This window comes from Saccostrea cucullata, unplaced genomic scaffold (assembly GCF_032062105.1).
Source record: "Saccostrea cucullata isolate Sc308-1 unplaced genomic scaffold, CSIRO_AGI_Scuc_v1 ctg393, whole genome shotgun sequence".
In the NCBI taxonomy this organism is placed as follows: domain Eukaryota; kingdom Metazoa; phylum Mollusca; class Bivalvia; order Ostreida; family Ostreidae; genus Saccostrea; species Saccostrea cuccullata.
The window spans coordinates 18970-37266 of NW_026929586.1; the positions used below are offsets into that span (position 1 = coordinate 18970).

Here is an 18297-nt window from a genome sequence, read left to right on the forward strand (position 1 = left end):
CTTCTATTTTAGTCACACAGTCATTTTAAGTGGGTGTACGTACAGACTGTGACCTGAAATGTTAAAAGTAAAACACTGGTACTTGAGGTTACTTCAGGATATCTTTTTTGTATTATGTGAACGATGGCCATTTTAAATCTGCTGGAACTGAAATCCTTTAACTGTATGTCTATGGCTTAGTTTTTGGTAACTTTTAATGAATTAATCAAAAAATGTATACAAGCAGTACATTTTATATACATGTACTTTGATCGTATAAAATAAATGTAACTTCTTATCTGTCATTCGATCAAAATGATATGTATTTTACATCAGATATGACAAGCAAGGACATGACAACACCCACTAAAACATAAACGTAGAATATTTGTAAGAAGATAACGAAGAGTATTCAAGCTCTAAAGACCATTTAACAAAACAAAACAGGAGCAGAGCAACCACGAAGATGGGACCAGGATCTTTGGAGGAGTGGGCATCTGCCGAACTGTCACACCCGCCGTGTGCTCTTTGATATGATCGGGGACAACAATTTACGAATGTGAAAGGAAAATCGTCAACAATTTAGAGTGTAAATAATGCCTTAAAATAGTATGGTCGAAAAAGTCGATCAGCATCTGACTTTACTGAATGATTACAATAATTTAGAATGCTGTTAATTAAATACACGCTGAAACATAACTCAAAAATGATTTAAAAACAGTCTTTTAAGAAAATCCTTATAGGGAATAAAACACTTCAAAATTTTCTGTCTGAATTGCTAATGTACTTTAAACAAAATTTAAAAAATGTTTTGAAATTATAATTTTACCAAAAAAATTTAATTCGATTTAAACATAGATAAATAGGAAATAAAAGCTTTACTGTATTCTTTCCTGAAAATTATAGATAACAATATATCAATTTAAATTGTATTGTCAATAAAACAATTAGCAATAGGATCATTTTTCACATGTTAAAGATCAGTCAAAAAGTAAAAATATTTTGTAAAAAAGTTTTATATAGTGAAACATTCTCGGACACTGCTTAGTCATCTTTTTTTTACCTACTAAATCATCATCACAAATTAACCAATCACACACCAAGCTTTATGATACTTCCTTTTAATGGTATCTTTTAAAATTTATATGTTAGCATCTGCTAGAAATTGTTAACAATTTTATTTTATTTATTTTATATTGATTAAGGATAAGGTTACATAACTGTGTAATGTTCTCTTTAAAAAAAATGAAAAAAGATAAGTGAAAAAATATTTTTATCATTGTTTTGAACCGTGAATCCTGAGTTGCACAGTTATTTCAACATTCGTTAAATGGGCTTTACATTACATATGTAATGTTTCTCAAAAAGACAAATCGATATAGATAGTGAAAAGAATATTTATTATAATTGTTCAACAACTATGTATTCTTAGTGGCACAACATCTGTTAAACGGGTTTCGCATTACATGTGTAATGTTTCTCAATTAAGAAAAATCGAAAAAGACAGTGAAAATAATATTTATCAAAATTGTTTTTCAAGAAAGAAATTCTGTTTTTCACAGAATTTTCAACATACGTTGAACGAGCTTAGCATTACATGAGTAATATTTCTCAATAAAGAGCACTCGAAAAAAAGATTATTTTTAAGCTACCTGTGTTACACAGTATTTTCAATATCCCTTAAACTGGCGTTGCTTACATCAATGTCTGTCTCAAAGATTAAAAACTTATAAGTAACGCAATTATCCAGCTATTCTGTCATTTATATATAATCTTTTTTTTTTTTGCAAATATATGAAAGCAGATAATAACAGGAGGCATCGCACCACTTCCCTGTTGAGCGTTTTATTGCAATGCAGTTTTCATCGCCCGACCGACCGTTCGGTTCACTTGGAGCCCATGATGAGACCAATTCAATAGTAGAGTTACTTCCCATCCACATAAAGTTGCCATCTTCGTCAAGCCTATGCCCTCCACTCCAAACATAACAGTTCGAAAATCCTCTGCACTCTTCTGAATCTGTTTTCATTGAAAAGGAGAAAATGATTGACACGCGAAATAAAATCTCAGCTATCTGAATACCTATACGAAAGCCGGATAGGCTCATTTCTGAGAAGATAAAAAAAAATTAACTCGTTATAACGAGTTAATTATCTCGTTATAACGAGTTAGTATCTCGTTATAACGAGTTAATTATCTCGTTATAACGAGTTAATTATCTCGTTATAACGAGTTAATTATCTCGTTATAACGACTTAGTTATCTCGTTATAATGAGTTAGTTATCTCGTTATAACGAGTTAGTTATCTCGTTATAACGAGTTAATTATCTCGTTATAACGAGTTAATTATCTCGTTATAACGAGTTAATTATCTCGTTATAACGACTTAGTTATCTCGTTATAACGAGTTAGTTATCTCGTTATAACGAGTTAGTTATCTCGTTATAACGAGTTAATTATCTCGTTATAACGAGTTAGTATCTCGTTATAACGAGTTAATTATCTCGTTATAACGAGTTAATTATCTCGTTATAACGAGTTAATTATCTCGTTAAAACGACTTAGTTATCTCGTTATAACGAGTTAGTTATCTCGTTATAACGAGTTAGTTATCTCGTTATAACGAGTTAATTATCTCGTTATAACGAGTTAATTTTCTCGTTATAACGAGTTAAAAACTGATCTAAAGTTGATATATGTAAGTAATAGGAAGTATTGCTTATAAAATCGAGTCGATCAAGTTTGTTTAAAGTGTGTATGATAAATATTTCATTGAGAAACAGCAAACTAGTTTTGTTTTTTTTTTCTCGAGGGGTTGTGTCTGTGATTGTAGTTCGTTTAATTATAAACGATGCAGTTGATTTGTATTGTTTTACTAAAAAAAACCAAAGACAAATACGTGTATACGGAACCTTATGACTGCCTCGTGATGTTGTGTTATGAGTGGACAGTAGCCCCCGAATTTTACGCGGGCCCAAGACCTAATTGCTGATGTCTGCATACCCCCCTTCTTCAAAACATTTCTGACTCTAAAAATAATATATATCACACTGTAAGTGTATATAAGATATGTTGCGTAACTAACGCCTGCCTTAGCTTGCCATTATAATGCATTAATTAAGAAATTAGACATTGATTATGGAAGCTATAAGGTCATCCAAAAGTTAAACATATATATAAAAAAATAGCGTGTTTTATCGGAAAAAGTTGTTATACTTAAACTGCAAACCTTTGAAGCAAGTACATTTGGCCATATACTTTTAATAGTGTGTACTTAGAGACGTTCACGTTGTTATGGGTCAGAATTACCCGAAATGCCAGCAAAGATCAATAACACAAATTAAACTTAACAATAATTTATTTACAGTAATATATAATAAGTATATGAAACATAAAGTACAAACTTAGCAAGAATCTAAAAATACATACATCAGAGTGTCCGTTGCTGCACACAATGTCCCAGTTAAAATATGTCCCAGTTGTAACTCAATGGTGCTCATACGACAAAAGTATCTATGCATCGAATTGACAGGGTATTTATACAGTATCATAAATCTAGAATATTCTAGAAGTTGTAAGTACATGATATTACTGGAAAGTTCTGGACATACACAAAGTTCAGGAATGTTCTAGAAACAATGACCGAACATGTTGACCACTCTGGAATGTTCAAGAAACTTAATGTTACTAATAATAGACATGATGAAACAATACAAATACAACACACCTCACAACACCTCCCCCCTTAAAAAGTTTGAATGTCAATGAAAAACTTAAATTGTAAAACATATGTACATTAATACAAAAATCTAATTTGTTTATGATACTCTGGACAAGGCATCTGCAATAACATTATCTTTGCCTTTGATATGCTTAATTGCTATGTTGTATTCTTGTAACAACAAACTCCATCTAGTCAGTCTTTGATTCTTGTTTGACAATTTATGCAAAAATGTCAGGGGGTTGTGATCCGTATATACAAGAATTGGATGCAAAGTAACATTCAGATAAACATCAAAATGCTGTAAGGCTAACAACAAAGCAAGGCATTCCTTTTCAATGGTGGAATACTTTTGTTGACATTTTGTAAGTTTCTTTGAAAAATAAGAAACAACTCTATCTACATTATCACTATGTTCTTGAAACAAAGCTGCCCCGATTCCAACATCACTAGCATCAACAGTAAGCTTAAATTGCTTAGAAAAATCTGGAGTTGACAGAACTGGATTGCTCATAAGGACAGATTTGATTTTATGAAATGATTTTTCACAGTCCTTTGTCCATTCAAAATTAACCCTCTTTTGTAAAAAGATTTGTAAGTGGACTAACTACTGAGGAAAAATTTGGACAAAATTTTCTGTAAAACCCAGCCATGCCCAAAAACCTCATTAACTCTTTCTTGTTTGTAGGAATCGGGAACTTTGCAATAGCTTCCACTTTAGCCATTATGGGTGTAACATAACCTTGACCTACTTTATGACCTAAATACTCTACATAAGCATGACAAAATTCGCTCTTCTCAAGATTCACAGTTAAGTTTGCTTTAGCTAAAATGTCAAATAAAGCACGCATGATTCGAAGATGTTCGTCCCATGTGTCACTGTATATGATGACATCATCAATGTAGGCCTCGCATCCCTCAAGGTCTTGAAGAAGGGAGTGAATCATCCTTTGGAATGTAGCCGGTGCGTTTTTCATGCCAAAAGGCATTACTTTATACTGGTAAAGTCCATCTGGTGTAGCAAAAGCAGATATTTCTTTTGCTCTTTCTGTTAACGGCACTTGCCAGTAGCCTTTCAACAGGTCAAATTTACTGACAAATTTCGCGTTTCCAATGTTGTCAATACAGTCATCGATTCTAGGTATTGGATATGAATCAGTTTTGGTAACAGAATTCACCTTTCTAAAGTCTGTACATAATCGGTAGGAACCGTCCTGTTTTGGTACAAGAATACACGGTGAGCTCCAATCACTTTTACTAGGTTCAACAATGTCATTGTCCAACATGTACTGCACTTCCCTTCTTAGGTACTGCAATTTTATTGGATTGAGACGGTACGGATGTTGTTTGATAGGCAGAGCGTCGCCAACTATAACATCATGACAAGCTGCATTAGTTTTCTTTGGAACATCCGAAAAGATTTGATGATACTCATTCATCAAGTTTTTAACTTGTTCTTTTTGGTGAATGTTCAAATGTCCAAGTTTGGCATCAAAATCAGCCAAAATTTCGGAGTTTTTCAAGCGGACACTCTGATTACAATCTTTCTCATTCATTTCTACACTCGTATCACTTTCAATACAATTTTGAACAGTCTTAGCATTGGCTAAAGTGGAAACTGGTTTTACAGAATTTCGGTCACACCTTTCAAAATACTCTTTTAACATGTTAATGTGACAAACCCGTTTCTCTTTACGTCGACCTGGTGTCTTAACTACATAGTTTACATCACTGATCTTGCTTTCAATTTCATAAGGGCCATAAAATCTGGCCTGTAAAGGATGACCAGGAATAGGTAAAAATACAAGAACCTTATCACCTGGCTTAAACACCCTATTTCTGGCATCTTTGTCATACCACATTTTCATTTTCATCTGAGAATTCTTCAAATTTTCTTGTGCTAATTTACAAGCATTGTAAAGTTTTTCTTTGAAATCAGACACATAATCTAAAAGATTAAGATCACTAGTCTCAGTCAGCCACTTTTCCTTCAACAATTTCAAAGGACCTCTAACTGTATGTCCGAACACCAATTCAAAAGGACTGAACCCAAGAGACTCCTGGACTGCTTCTCGTGCAGCAAACAGCACAAGATGAACCCCTTCGTCCCATTCTTTCTCATACTGGTAACAATAGGTCTTCAGCATTGTTTTTAGGGTTTGATGAAAACGTTCTAGCGCTCCCTGGGACTCAGGATGATAAGCAGTTGATCTATACTGCCTAATACCCAACTCATGCATGACTTGCTGGAACAACCCCGACATAAAATTTGAGCCTTGATCCGACTGAATTGCCTTGGGTGCTCCTACAAAACTGAAAAACTTGGTTAGGGCCTTAACTATGCTCTTTGCCTTTATATTCCTAAGAGGTATGGCTTCAGGAAACCGAGTGGATGTACACATAATGGTAAGTAAATACTGGTTTCCAGATCTAGTCCTAGGCAAAGGTCCTACACAATCCACCAACACTCGACTAAACGGTTCTTCAAAAGCTGGAATGGGTTGGAGAGGAGCAGATGGTATCTTCTGATTTGGTTTACCTACCATCTGACAGACATGGCATGACTTGCAAAACTTCGAAACATCCTTTCTTAGCTTAGGCCAATAAAAATGACTCAAAATCCTATTATAAGTCTTATTGATACCTAAATGACCAGCCATAGGTGTATCGTGAGCTAAACTCATGACATCTCGACGATAAGCAGCTGGGACCACTATCTGGTGAACAACACGCCAAACTTCATCTGGAGAGGCGTCAGGTGGTCGCCATTTTCGCATAAGGATGCCATCTTTCATATAAAAGCATTCTCCAACTTTAATAGCCTCTTCTGGTGGAAGTGCCCTCTTACTAAGTTGAATGATATCTGGGTCTTTATGTTGTTCAGAGAGTAAACGTTCTCGGCTGAGGATGTCCTTGCCTTGGCTAACATCATCCTCACCACCAAATTTTGGTAAAAATTCTTTCTTCTCTTGCTTCTTGATATTATGTAATTCCATGCTGGTTTGAGTGCCATCAAAGTCAGATAAGAAAGTGTCATTCAAATCAATATCAACAGAGGAATTCGTCTCGTCAAAGGCTTGAGTATGGTCTGCCTCCATTTCTCGTCTTCTGGCCATCGCTCTAGTAACAGCACAGGCTGGATAAATGTCATCATCTTCATCATCGCACATAACATCTGGAGTGATTTTCTCACAAACTATAGGATCTGGTACAACTTTTCCACCAGCTAAATCGTTGCCTAGCAACAAAGAAATGCCTGGAACGGGAAGAGTAGGTCGAACACCTACGATAACAGGTCCAGTAACTAAATCTGACTTCAAACTAATTCTATGCAGGGGAACATCAATGACACCTAGCTCCACACCCTGTAATAAAACTGACCCACCAGTAGAAGTCTGCTCAGACAAAGGAAGCACGCCCTCTAACAATAACGTCTGTGCAGCACCAGTATCTCTCAAAATCTGGACAGGTTTTATTTCGCTAGAGTCACCGAGTGAAACAAATCCCTGAGACATAAAGGGCTTATATTCCTCCATAGAATCAATAGAACTGGACTGTGAACCCTGGACATCAGGAGTGTCAGAACAAATCGAAACTAAGGCTTCTCTATCACCTCTAACTGCCGCACAAGCGTGTGGTTGAGTTTTATCAAAATCATTTTTTCTCTTAAGTTTAAAGCATTCACTGATCAGATGACCCTTTTTCTTACAATAACTACAAGTAGGAAGCGACCCTATTCCAGAAGATCCTTCAAAACGTCCTGGACCGGACTTAGAACCACCTTGGGATGGAGACTGGGAACTTGTGAAAGACTGAGACCCTGAACCACTCTTTTTATATGTGTCTGAATTGGTAGAATTGCTGCTAGTCTGAGATCTTGATACAAAATTCTTTTTATGAGATAGAGCATAAGTATCAGATATGACTGCTGCCTCTTCAAGAGTTTTCACATTCTTATCTTCTAAATGTGTTTTCAAATCTTGAGAAACACATTCCTTAAACTCTTCTACCAGGATGACTTGGCGCAAATTATCAAAAGTTTTATCAAGTTTCTTAGATCTAAACCAATGATCGAATAAATCTTCTTTCTCTCGTGAAAATTCAACAAATGTTTGATTATCAAACTTCCTATACTTTCTGAATTTTTGTCTATATGCTTCAGGTACTAATTCATATGCTTTTAATATTGCTGCTTTGACCTTCTCATAGTCTGAACTCTCAGCTACCCCTAGTGCAGAGTATACCTCAGCTGCTTTGCCAACCAGTACACTTTGTAACATTGTTGACCAAACGTGTTGTGGCCATTTAAGATTTTCTGCGACTTTCTCGAATTGGGGAAAATATTTGTCTACAGATTTTTCTTGAAATTTTGGAACTAACCTAATATTTTTTGCTGCGTCAAATTCATTCTTGACAAATGACGGTTCTGGTTGGTTTTGTAATTTTAATTTCTCTAATTCAAAGTTCATTTCACGCTCTCTTTCTCGCTCTTCTCTTTCTGCTGCTAATTTGTCTAATTCAAATTTTCGTTCACGCTCTCGTTCTTCTCTTTCTCTATCTCTTTCTCGCTCTTCTCTTTCAAATCGCATTTTCTCTAACTCTAATTGAAACTGATAGTCTGTCATTTTATAAGAGCCTAACTCTGATCTAACTGTATATTCTGGAAGATCGTATTTTTCAAAGATGTTTTCTTCTACTAGTTTGTTTGCAACCTTAATTCTAATGTCTTGCTTTCTCTGAGAGGATTTAACATCTAACCCAAAATGCAAACCTAATGCGATCAAGTCATCCTTTTTTAACGTATCAAAAACCTGAACACTTGGCGAACTAAGAAAGTTTGTGACCGAAAATACCATGTTGATTTTTGCTGGCTTATAGTCAAATTTAACAATTTAATTAACAAAATTCTGACAATGAACTGCAAAAGTGCAAGAAATTCTTGATCCCGGACGAGCCCCCAATTCTGTTATGGGTCAGAATTACCCGAAATGCCAGCAAAGATCAATAACACAAATTAAACTTAACAATAATTTATTTACAGTAATATATAATAAGTATATGAAACATAAAGTACAAACTTAGCAAGAATCTAAGAATACATACATCAGAGTGTCCGTTGCTGCACACAATGTCCCAGTGAAAATATGTCCCAGTTGTAACTCAATGGTGCTCATACGACAAAAGTATCTATGCATCGAATTGACAGGGTATTTATACAGTATCATAAATCTAGAATATTCTAGAAGTTGTAAGTACATGATATTACTGGAAAGTTCTGGACATACACAAAGTTCAGGAATGTTCTAGAAACAATGACCGAACATGTTGACCACTCTGGAATGTTCAAGAAACTTAATGTTACTAATAATAGACATGATGAAACAATACAAATACAACACACCTCACAACAACGTATAAATGTGTAAATGTGTTCGATTAAAAGATTGCTATTTTTATCAAATTGTGATTATTGACGGCAAGATACTTGTAGTTCGAATAGGATTAATATTATTAAAACCATATTGCAAATTATATTTGCATCTCTTTATCAATTTGAAAGTTAAGTACGACTGATAATTATCAACTAAACTTCAATGGCATTAAAACTGCAGCCATTTTTAATTCCTATATTGCTATTAATTTGGAAATAAAAGGGCAACTTATTATTTCGTTATAACGAGATAATTAACTCGTTATAACGAGAAAACTAATTCTTTATAACGAGATAACTAACTCGTTATAACGAGACAACTAAGTCGTTATAACGAGATGCTAAGTCGTTATAATGAGATAATTTACTCGTTATAACGAGAAAATTTACTCGTTATAACGAGTTAAATATTTTTTTTATCTTTTCAGAAATAAGCCTATCCGGCTTTCGTATTACGACCTATACATGGGTTATCCAAAAACTTCGTGGACAATGGCGTTTTTGTTAGAATGAATGATTCAATAAATGCTTACTGTATACCAAAATATTAGTGTTGAAAATACAAGTCAGAATAGTTTGGTTAATATTTTTGTAAAAATATCCGTCAATATTTCCATTTCTAATTTTTTTCTCTGTGATAACTCTTTGAAAGTTAGGTGTAGTTTATTTCTGGATAATTCCGCCGGAATGTAAATTTGGCAGGTCGATAGGTCGGGTGCTAAGGAGGCCTAATACGCGTGCAATTCTCGTGCGCATCTGTCTGTGTGTCTGACGCTAAGGAGGCCAAATATGCATGTAAATCTCGTGCGGCTGTCTTTGTGTTTGACGTCGGTTGGCGAGGACTATTGAAATTGGTATGGAAGTCATCATGTGATTTAAATCTATTTATCGACATGTTTAAAGTCTAAATCTACAATTTTATTTCACAATGAAATGGAAATATAAGGAATCACTGTCTAGTTAGGAGGGTATGTCAGGGACATCAACAATAGTGGGAAACATGGGATAATTTTGGATGTAGAGATCGGTACTTCGGATGGCATAATATTAACTGAAACCCTATGCTGCAGTAAAGGTGCTGTCATAAAAGACCATTCACTGCTCAAAAGCAATAAGTGTCAAGTACAGGTCAAAATTTATTTTAGCCCACCACAGTCAAGTGCTGGATTAGATCATTGCTCAAATTAATAATTAATTAATTATTGTATTATTACTTTTAATTTTGATCAATCTATCTTAATTATTACCATTGAAAATAATAAGGTATTATATTTATAAATTTTCTAAAGATACAAACCGAAAAGATTTTCAAAAATCCATGTATTTTCTTCTAAGGAATTTACATCCGTAAGATATGCATTGTGTCTTTCACACTGTACCTAAAAAGAATAAGTAATTATATTAATTGATATTTTATTCAATATTAAATGTATTCAATATTATCCATTACAAAAGTTAAATGATTGTTTCTTAACAAGTAAGTTAATTTAACTCATTATAATATTCCCTAAGTAAAGTTTTATAATCACTCACTGCAGCATCAAACCATGACATTGGCGTTTGATTGAAGTGATTATAACAATATCCTGAAAAATACGTCCACTCAGGATCACAACCTGAAATATACTAAGATATTAATATAATATTATATAATCCTTTTAACTGTCTGATTTCAAAGCACTAGGTACCGTATATACTCGCCTATAAGTCGGTCCGCCTATAAGTCGGTTGTATTTTTTGAGGTTATTTGGCAGGGATTTGCTATTGACCCGCTCATAAGTCGGTACAACTTTTTGCCAGAATCAGATGACATTGTCTAATAAATGCTATGGTGTTTTACCCAGTTTTTAATTAATATTTTTAGAAATGAGGTCGACATATAACTTTAAATTATGAAAAAAAAGTAAAATTATTACATACATGTATACAAGATACATGTAATTTATGTATAATCTTATAATATATAAATGATATAATGTATCCATACTTTGTTCAATGATAGCTGTTGAAAATGTTTATAGAATACGATTCGCCATCCAGAAAATTACCAGTTTTTTATGACTCGCCTATAAGTCGGACATAGACTTTTGGACTAAAATTTTACTCCCAAAATACTGACTTATAGGCGAGTATATACGGTAGTTATGGTTTGCGTTGAAAGATGTAATATTTTTTTAAGCTTTTCCGAAGAAGAAATTGTTTCTTAAAAACGTTTCACCTACATTAAAAATTTCATAAAAGCAGAAAAAATAAACTATGCTTGAATTCTTCTTCGAAACTGTCTAGTCGCCCGTGTGGCTTAGTGGTTATAGCGTCTGCTATAGAGTCGCGAAGATGATCCTTACGTTTCGGGTTCGAATCAAACTGTGGGACGTGGAGACCGGTCCTTCGAATGAGACTGTCTAAACTGAAGTCCCTAGTGGCAGTTGGTGCTGGCAGGAAAAAGACCCCTCAATGGCCCTGAGTTCCGAGCATAGGACAAAATTTGAAGCTCTTCACTGGCAATTGATTGCGTGTCCATATGAGTGAAAAATGCTCGAAGGGACGTTAAACAATATACAATCAATCAATCAATCAAATAAAACTGCTTATAACAATATCAGTAAAAAATCATTATTCTTTATGCATATATTTATAGTAAATTTTTATTTTGCATTCGGCAAATACAAACCAACAATTATCCAGTACCCCCATCCATCCTCTGGATAATTTAGCGAAGTTTCATTTAAATGAGCGTTCAGTAGTTCACATGATTTTGCCAAATCGTTGTACATGACTCCGGTACAAAGAGATTTATCCTCAATACACTTCGTAGCACAAGTAATGCGACTTATTCCTTCGAACTGAGAAAATACGACGTTAGAGTCTGATGGAAAAAAGTTATCAAAATAAGACAATCTCTGAAGATTTGTTTCCAAACTGCTTGCAAAGCATTGCCCACAAATTGTCATAAATAGATAAAATAAAAATGCCTTTAAATAAAATTGCTGGACGCCAGTTTTCAACTTCATCTTTTACCTGTAAAATATTGAGTGACAGTTTGCAATATATTAAATTGGTAATGTTTGATTTAAACTTATAAAAAGGAACAATTACACCGATTGATCGAAACAAAATATTCCCGGAATAACAAAAGGATAATAGATTCCTTTAATTTTCAATATTTAATGAAAAAGTTCTTTATTTAAACAGATCAACGATCTATAATTGTTGGAAAATATCATTTGAATTTCATAAGGAATGTCATCAAAATGTTAAATAGCATACAGTGAATATTGTTTATTCTCGAAAATTTAATTACTGTAGAATATTGTCGAAAACGATTCATTTTCAATAAGCTCTAATTAATGTTTACAGATTGATAATGTTTTCGGATTCACACTTTAATCAAATTACCGTTTTTATGTGAAATGTAATTTAAAAAATTAACTAAGAGACTGTATTCCATCAATGCAAATCTAAAGGAAATTAAAACAATTTCTCCTTATTTTTAAGACTACAGTAAAATTCGTTTAGTACGAAAACGCAAATTTCGAGTTCGCGGATATGCAAAGTTATCTTGTATCCCAGGCTATACAGTACCGACCGGACACAACCTAACACCAGAGCGAACCCGTATATAACTGGGTTCGCTTATGGATATCGCTTCGGGTTCGCTTTCAGAAATTTTGGGAGCGCTCCGGGTGCGCTTTGGGTGCGCTCCGGGTAAAATCCGCGTTCGCTCGGGGTAGCTTGGGTTTACCCGGCGTTCGCTTACCGCTTTATGCAAATGCGTGAAGCGGACAAATTTAATCTCACCGCCAGTAAGCCCCGCCCCTTGTATATTCCAGTACAGTAATGGTATTGTGGATCGATCATTGTTGTTTATGCGACGATGCGGACATGTACACTGTACATGTAAACATTGATATAATGGAGAACGTTGATAAATTTTCTAAAATTCAACTGTACATTCGACATAGATTAACATGTACATGAATAACATGTAATTGATTTCCGTGATTTCTCGATCCCGAGGAATTCAAACTAATTTAACAGCGGGTTAAAAGGCATTTATTTTTCTTAAGTTATAACGAGAAAACAAAAAAGAAGAGGAAGCAAAGAGTGTTGAATTGATTTTCAGTGTATCGAATAGTTTTCAAGTGAAACTGACGAAAGAAATCTAAACGAAATATACCTTTTAAATTCATGCTTTATATAGTTTAAAGTACATTTGTTATTCCTAACGTTTTGCTAAATCGTAGTTTAAATGTTTTCTTAACACGTGAATTATGATCGCATAAATTACATGTAACCTTTTGTACATCTGATATATTTAGATTTCATTTATAGAAGTTAAACATTAAAAGTTCGAAATGAATATTTACCGGACATTTTCTAAAAAAACAAAAACAAAATTACACTGTATATTAGATCTTTTTCACGGTCAGAATTTTGGAGCGAGTGTGATTTTTATCAGAATAAAGAAAAAGGCAAAATTTTAATAATTGTTCTCCCCTCCCGATAAGAATATATTAATAAATGCCCCCTATTTCACACACACATTGTCTTAAAAAAATTCTTATTATTTTATTATTTTATTTATGATTTCTCAATTTACGTGTAACATTAAATTATTCAAAAATTACATCAAAATTATTGATCTTCTTAATCTTCTTGGGCATAAAAAATGAGTGTATATGAAAATTTTCCTTCTGGGTGCACAGATTGAAGTCATTCCACCCTAATGGTATTTACAAACTGAATGACTTTACCAGAATGAACGTGAATAAGACCCAGTTCCTGATGATACCTAACAAGATTATTCTTTCAATTTAGTGTAACTCTACAGTTAGTTTGCGTTACCAACTCTCGAACAACCCACATAACTATTTATTGCTTACCCCTTTATTAATTATTTTTTCCCAATAATAAGTCCTCAAACATTTCAAAATTTATAATAGATCATAATTCATATGTTGAAATATCCCTTCTATATTATATTTCTTTGATTATTCTCTATCAAGTATAGTTACGCCATTTTGAGAGAATGAAACAATGTACGATTTACTTAATGTCGTGATTAATTAGCGTAACTAATTCGTTCAATTACATGTATGTAAATCGCACTTCACCAGAGTATACCCCGATAAACCAGATGTTCATGCATTTCATAGCGGTCCGGATTTCTTTCTTTATTAGTGTTTATATAAATTTCCAATTCAACATGTAACTATGTAAATATATAGTGTTAAGTAGTTTAGTAGTAAATTGCTAGTTGTTTTTGATTTCTCTTTTTCCTTTATTCTTAGGACTTTTTAACTTTTTTCTTTGTCCCGAGGAAAGGACAGAGCGTCCCGAAAACTGTTGGTCATTTTAGTGCTTTATATACATCTTCCTGTACATGTATAGTTTTTGAAGAAAAAAATAGCTGCAGCAGGCTTATAGAAAACAATCTGAGTACAGTATTGGGAGGACGACTCATAGAAATAAAAACGTAAATATTCATGTATAATTCTACGTGGAAAATTAAAACATATAATTAATTAATTGCTTTAATAAAAAAAGAATAAAAATATAAAATACAACCCGGAGAATTAAAATATTATAATAAATATTAAATAATATTTTAATAATCATAATAGATTTACACAGCACGTTCACACATTTAATTTTGCTTGTACGTACAGTGTTTGGATATATATCAAATTAAATCAACACGTTCGATCTTATATCCAAATCGACAGATCAATATGCTATTTTGATTGGTTAATGCGCTGATTGGTTAATCGCTAATCCTGATTGACAGCTCTGTAAAGAGATACCGAACCCGCGTTCGCTCTCTGGGACCGCTACTGAATTTGGGGTTCGCTCTCTGGGTCCGCTTCGGGTTCGCTGGGGGTCCGCTACGGGTTCGCTTTGGGTCGGCTCCGGGTTCGCTCGGGGTCAGCCCTAGCGGACCCCGAGCGAACCCGGATAAGCGACCCGGGGTTCGCTCCGGGTTCGCTTTCTGTTAGGTTGTGTCTGGTCGGTACTGTATATATTAACGGATACCTTATACGTATATAACAAATTATGGATAGCGCAAAGTAATATCATAGGTCCCAGTGACTTTGTTAAAACCGAGTTTTATTGTTTATCATTTAAAATAAAGAAATAGGAAACAAATTTACAAGTTTTCAACTGTTGAAATCGGAGGCGACTTTAGGTTTCTCTGAGTCAGTCAGTCCGATTGTCTATCTAGCTGTCTGTCTGCCTGCTTGTCTGTCCTTCCGTCTGTCAGTCTGTTTTACTTCGTTTTCCGCACTTTTTTCTACACACTTGCAGATATTGAGCTGATTTTTGTATGTCAGTGTATCTTGATAAGTTACATATCAAGTTTGAATTTCGTTCCGCTTCATTGGTTTTTGACGGAATTTTTTTTATTTTTTTCATAATTTGGATTACGATTGGGTTCGTTATGCAATAAATTAAAGTTCCAAATGAGTTTGTCTCCGAAAGAGAAAAGGGGAAACCGGTAGGGGACATGTATTTTTATGCAATACTCTAAGAATGCTTGTTATTATAACAGTGGCATTGATCTCAGTCGTTGTATACTCTACAGAGAGGTCAGGTAACAATAGGCTTCTAAGTTACTCTAAAATTAAGGCGCCAGCTGGTTTTCTAATAACAAAAATAGTCGCCAGGCAAATTTTTCTTAGGTGCTTATTTAGATATACGGACTCATTTGGTTAGTCTTAGAAATGGGAGATAATCTTTTGCAATCAAAAAGATTCTTTTCTCCTCTTCAGCAAAAAAGAATGTTAAAAAATTCTAGTTTTGAAATACTTAGGATCCAACGCAAACGTTTTTAACTGGTTTCCATTTTGACCTTTAAAGAGATTTTTTGGCGCCAATCAAAATTTAACTAAACATATCATAACTAAAGTAGTTGCCAATTAGAGCTTTGTGAAGTAAGAAAAAAATTAAATAAAACGTTGATAAAATGAGTAAAATTTTGTCTTTCTGCGGGTTTTTTTTTTGGGGGGGGGGGTGAGGGGGGGGGGTTAAGCATGTAAGCTTAAAAAAATTTTTTATGATCAATTTGGTACTTAATTTTAATACAAACCCTCTTGTATTCATCAAAATCGTTTCGAATTCTGGAATTCTTTGCTACATTGCAATTTTATGGGAGGTATTCTAACTGTTGTGAGGGAACAGTTAGATTGTACTCACTAAGTGACAAATCAAAGAACAAGTTAAGTTTTTCATCGTTATTTTTTATATATGTAAAAAACTGTTCTGATCAAGCATGTGTGTATGTCTTCTGGCATTCAAACACGTCTTTCTTTGTGAGGCAGATCGATTTAATTCCAAGATATTCATTCATAAAAATGTAATAAGCGAAATGTCCATATTGTGGGCACTTTTTTAAATACAGGATTTTATCAAATAACATCTTAAATCAAAAAGGGGATCCCGTTAAGGAACGTGTCTTGGTTATTCAAAACTCTTAGAATGCTTTTTTTTCATTTTTAATTTGAATTCAGATTAATAAAGACGAATTAATGATGGATTTCTATGTTTAACATAATACTTTGGAGATTAATGGTGATATATAAAAATACACGTAGTTAAGTTTAAATAAATCTATAGTAAATATTTTTGCCAATGTGCAAAGATAAAAGCAATTGTAAAAACAATAGTTTTGTACATGTAATGCATTTATTTTTGAGAGTTAATTTATTTAAAATTGGCTTATTTTTCATAATTGAGAAACACTATATAAGGAAACCTAAATATGTAATTTACAGACTTTAAAAAATATACTCATTGTTTTTTTTTTTCATGCAAATAAATTCTTGAAAATAGATTATTTGTAGATGTTTAAACAAAATAATGCACCCTCCTTCACAAATGAACTTCGACAAACAACATTATTTTGTAATATCGCTAAGGTAGCAATGGATCGTTCTCAAACTAATTATTTCCTGGTTTAGTGCTTAATTAGAATCCTAAATTATGTAATGGAAAACTTATTTCTTTTTTTCAAAGGAATCTATTGGTTCATTTTATGCATTAAATTGTCATACCCTTGAAGCTATTTATTGACTGACACTATTTTTCCCAATTTGTATATTTAAAAAGAGAACTGGTGCTTTAATTTACTACACAAAAAATTATTTTGGGAAACCGGGTTTTTGATCATATTTACATTTCCATTTATTTGTCCTTAACATTCCTTACAAATTAGAATTTTCATTTTCATTTTCTCATGAATGACCATGGATGAGCATGAATATCTCCATTGTTACGTTATAATACCCTACTTGACGTCAAAAATATAGTGCAAACTGTTTTGCTTTAAAAATGGGAATTGAATGGAGTGATATGTGGTAACTGATTAGAAAATAATGTTAATAAAAGCAATGAATTTAATTTTTGAAGATCCATGAGGTATATGAGCTACAACGCTTCACGCCGGCATATTTATCATGAAGCGCTTACGCGCTTCATGAAATATGCCGGCGTGAAGCGTCGATAGTTCATAACCTCATGAATCTTCCAAAATTAAATTCATTTCTTAAATGTTTTTGTTAAAATGCAATGATCTTGGATTTACAGAACACAAGTGTTTTTGATTCCTTTTCCTTTCAGTAAAGAATCACAATATGAGCACGGCCAACGATCCAAAAGTTAAATGAACATGTTTAATGATCTTTTGAATATGAATCTCTCTATATTTAATCGCATATTATAGATCAGAGATTGCTCTATTTAAAATATTTTTTAAAGAATTCAACTTTTGGCAATTTTTAAATAAATTACAGGATTTCATGACGTCTTTAAACATTGGCAATATTAAAGATATACACTGTCACCAATGGTCCAATTAATAAAAACTACATTGTCTACCAAACTGGATTTTACATCCCAAAAAAACCATAAGTGCACGTGGCCCTTGCCCCTTAAATGGATTGTGAAAATCAATTTTTTCTACATTGCTTTTATATATTTTAAAAATATGAATATTAAAGGAAAAATTAAATAAAATAAATTCTAAATGAAGAATATATATCTATACAATCTATACAATTCTTTTAAGAAGAAATGAAACAAACAAATTATTAAGAGTTAATAAGTGGCTTTATATATTTCTTTCATTAAAGAAATTTAAAAGATGCCGTGAAAATGTTATGCCCTTTA

The 18297-nt window shown here is 33.3% G+C and overlaps 1 protein-coding gene across 1 annotated transcript; it reads right to left on the reverse strand.

The window, feature by feature from the left end:
* Positions 1-25: 25 nt before the first annotated feature.
* On the reverse strand, positions 26-11906 carry LOC134281320 (perlucin-like protein). Its single transcript, XM_062763803.1, has 5 exons — positions 11804-11906; positions 10666-10748; positions 10430-10511; positions 1806-1998; positions 26-53 (listed from the first exon to the last, which is right to left on the reverse strand). The coding sequence occupies exons 1-5, from the start codon at positions 11904-11906 to the stop codon at positions 26-28; spliced, it is 489 nt and encodes a 162-aa protein (XP_062619787.1).
* Positions 11907-18297: the final 6391 nt, after the last annotated feature.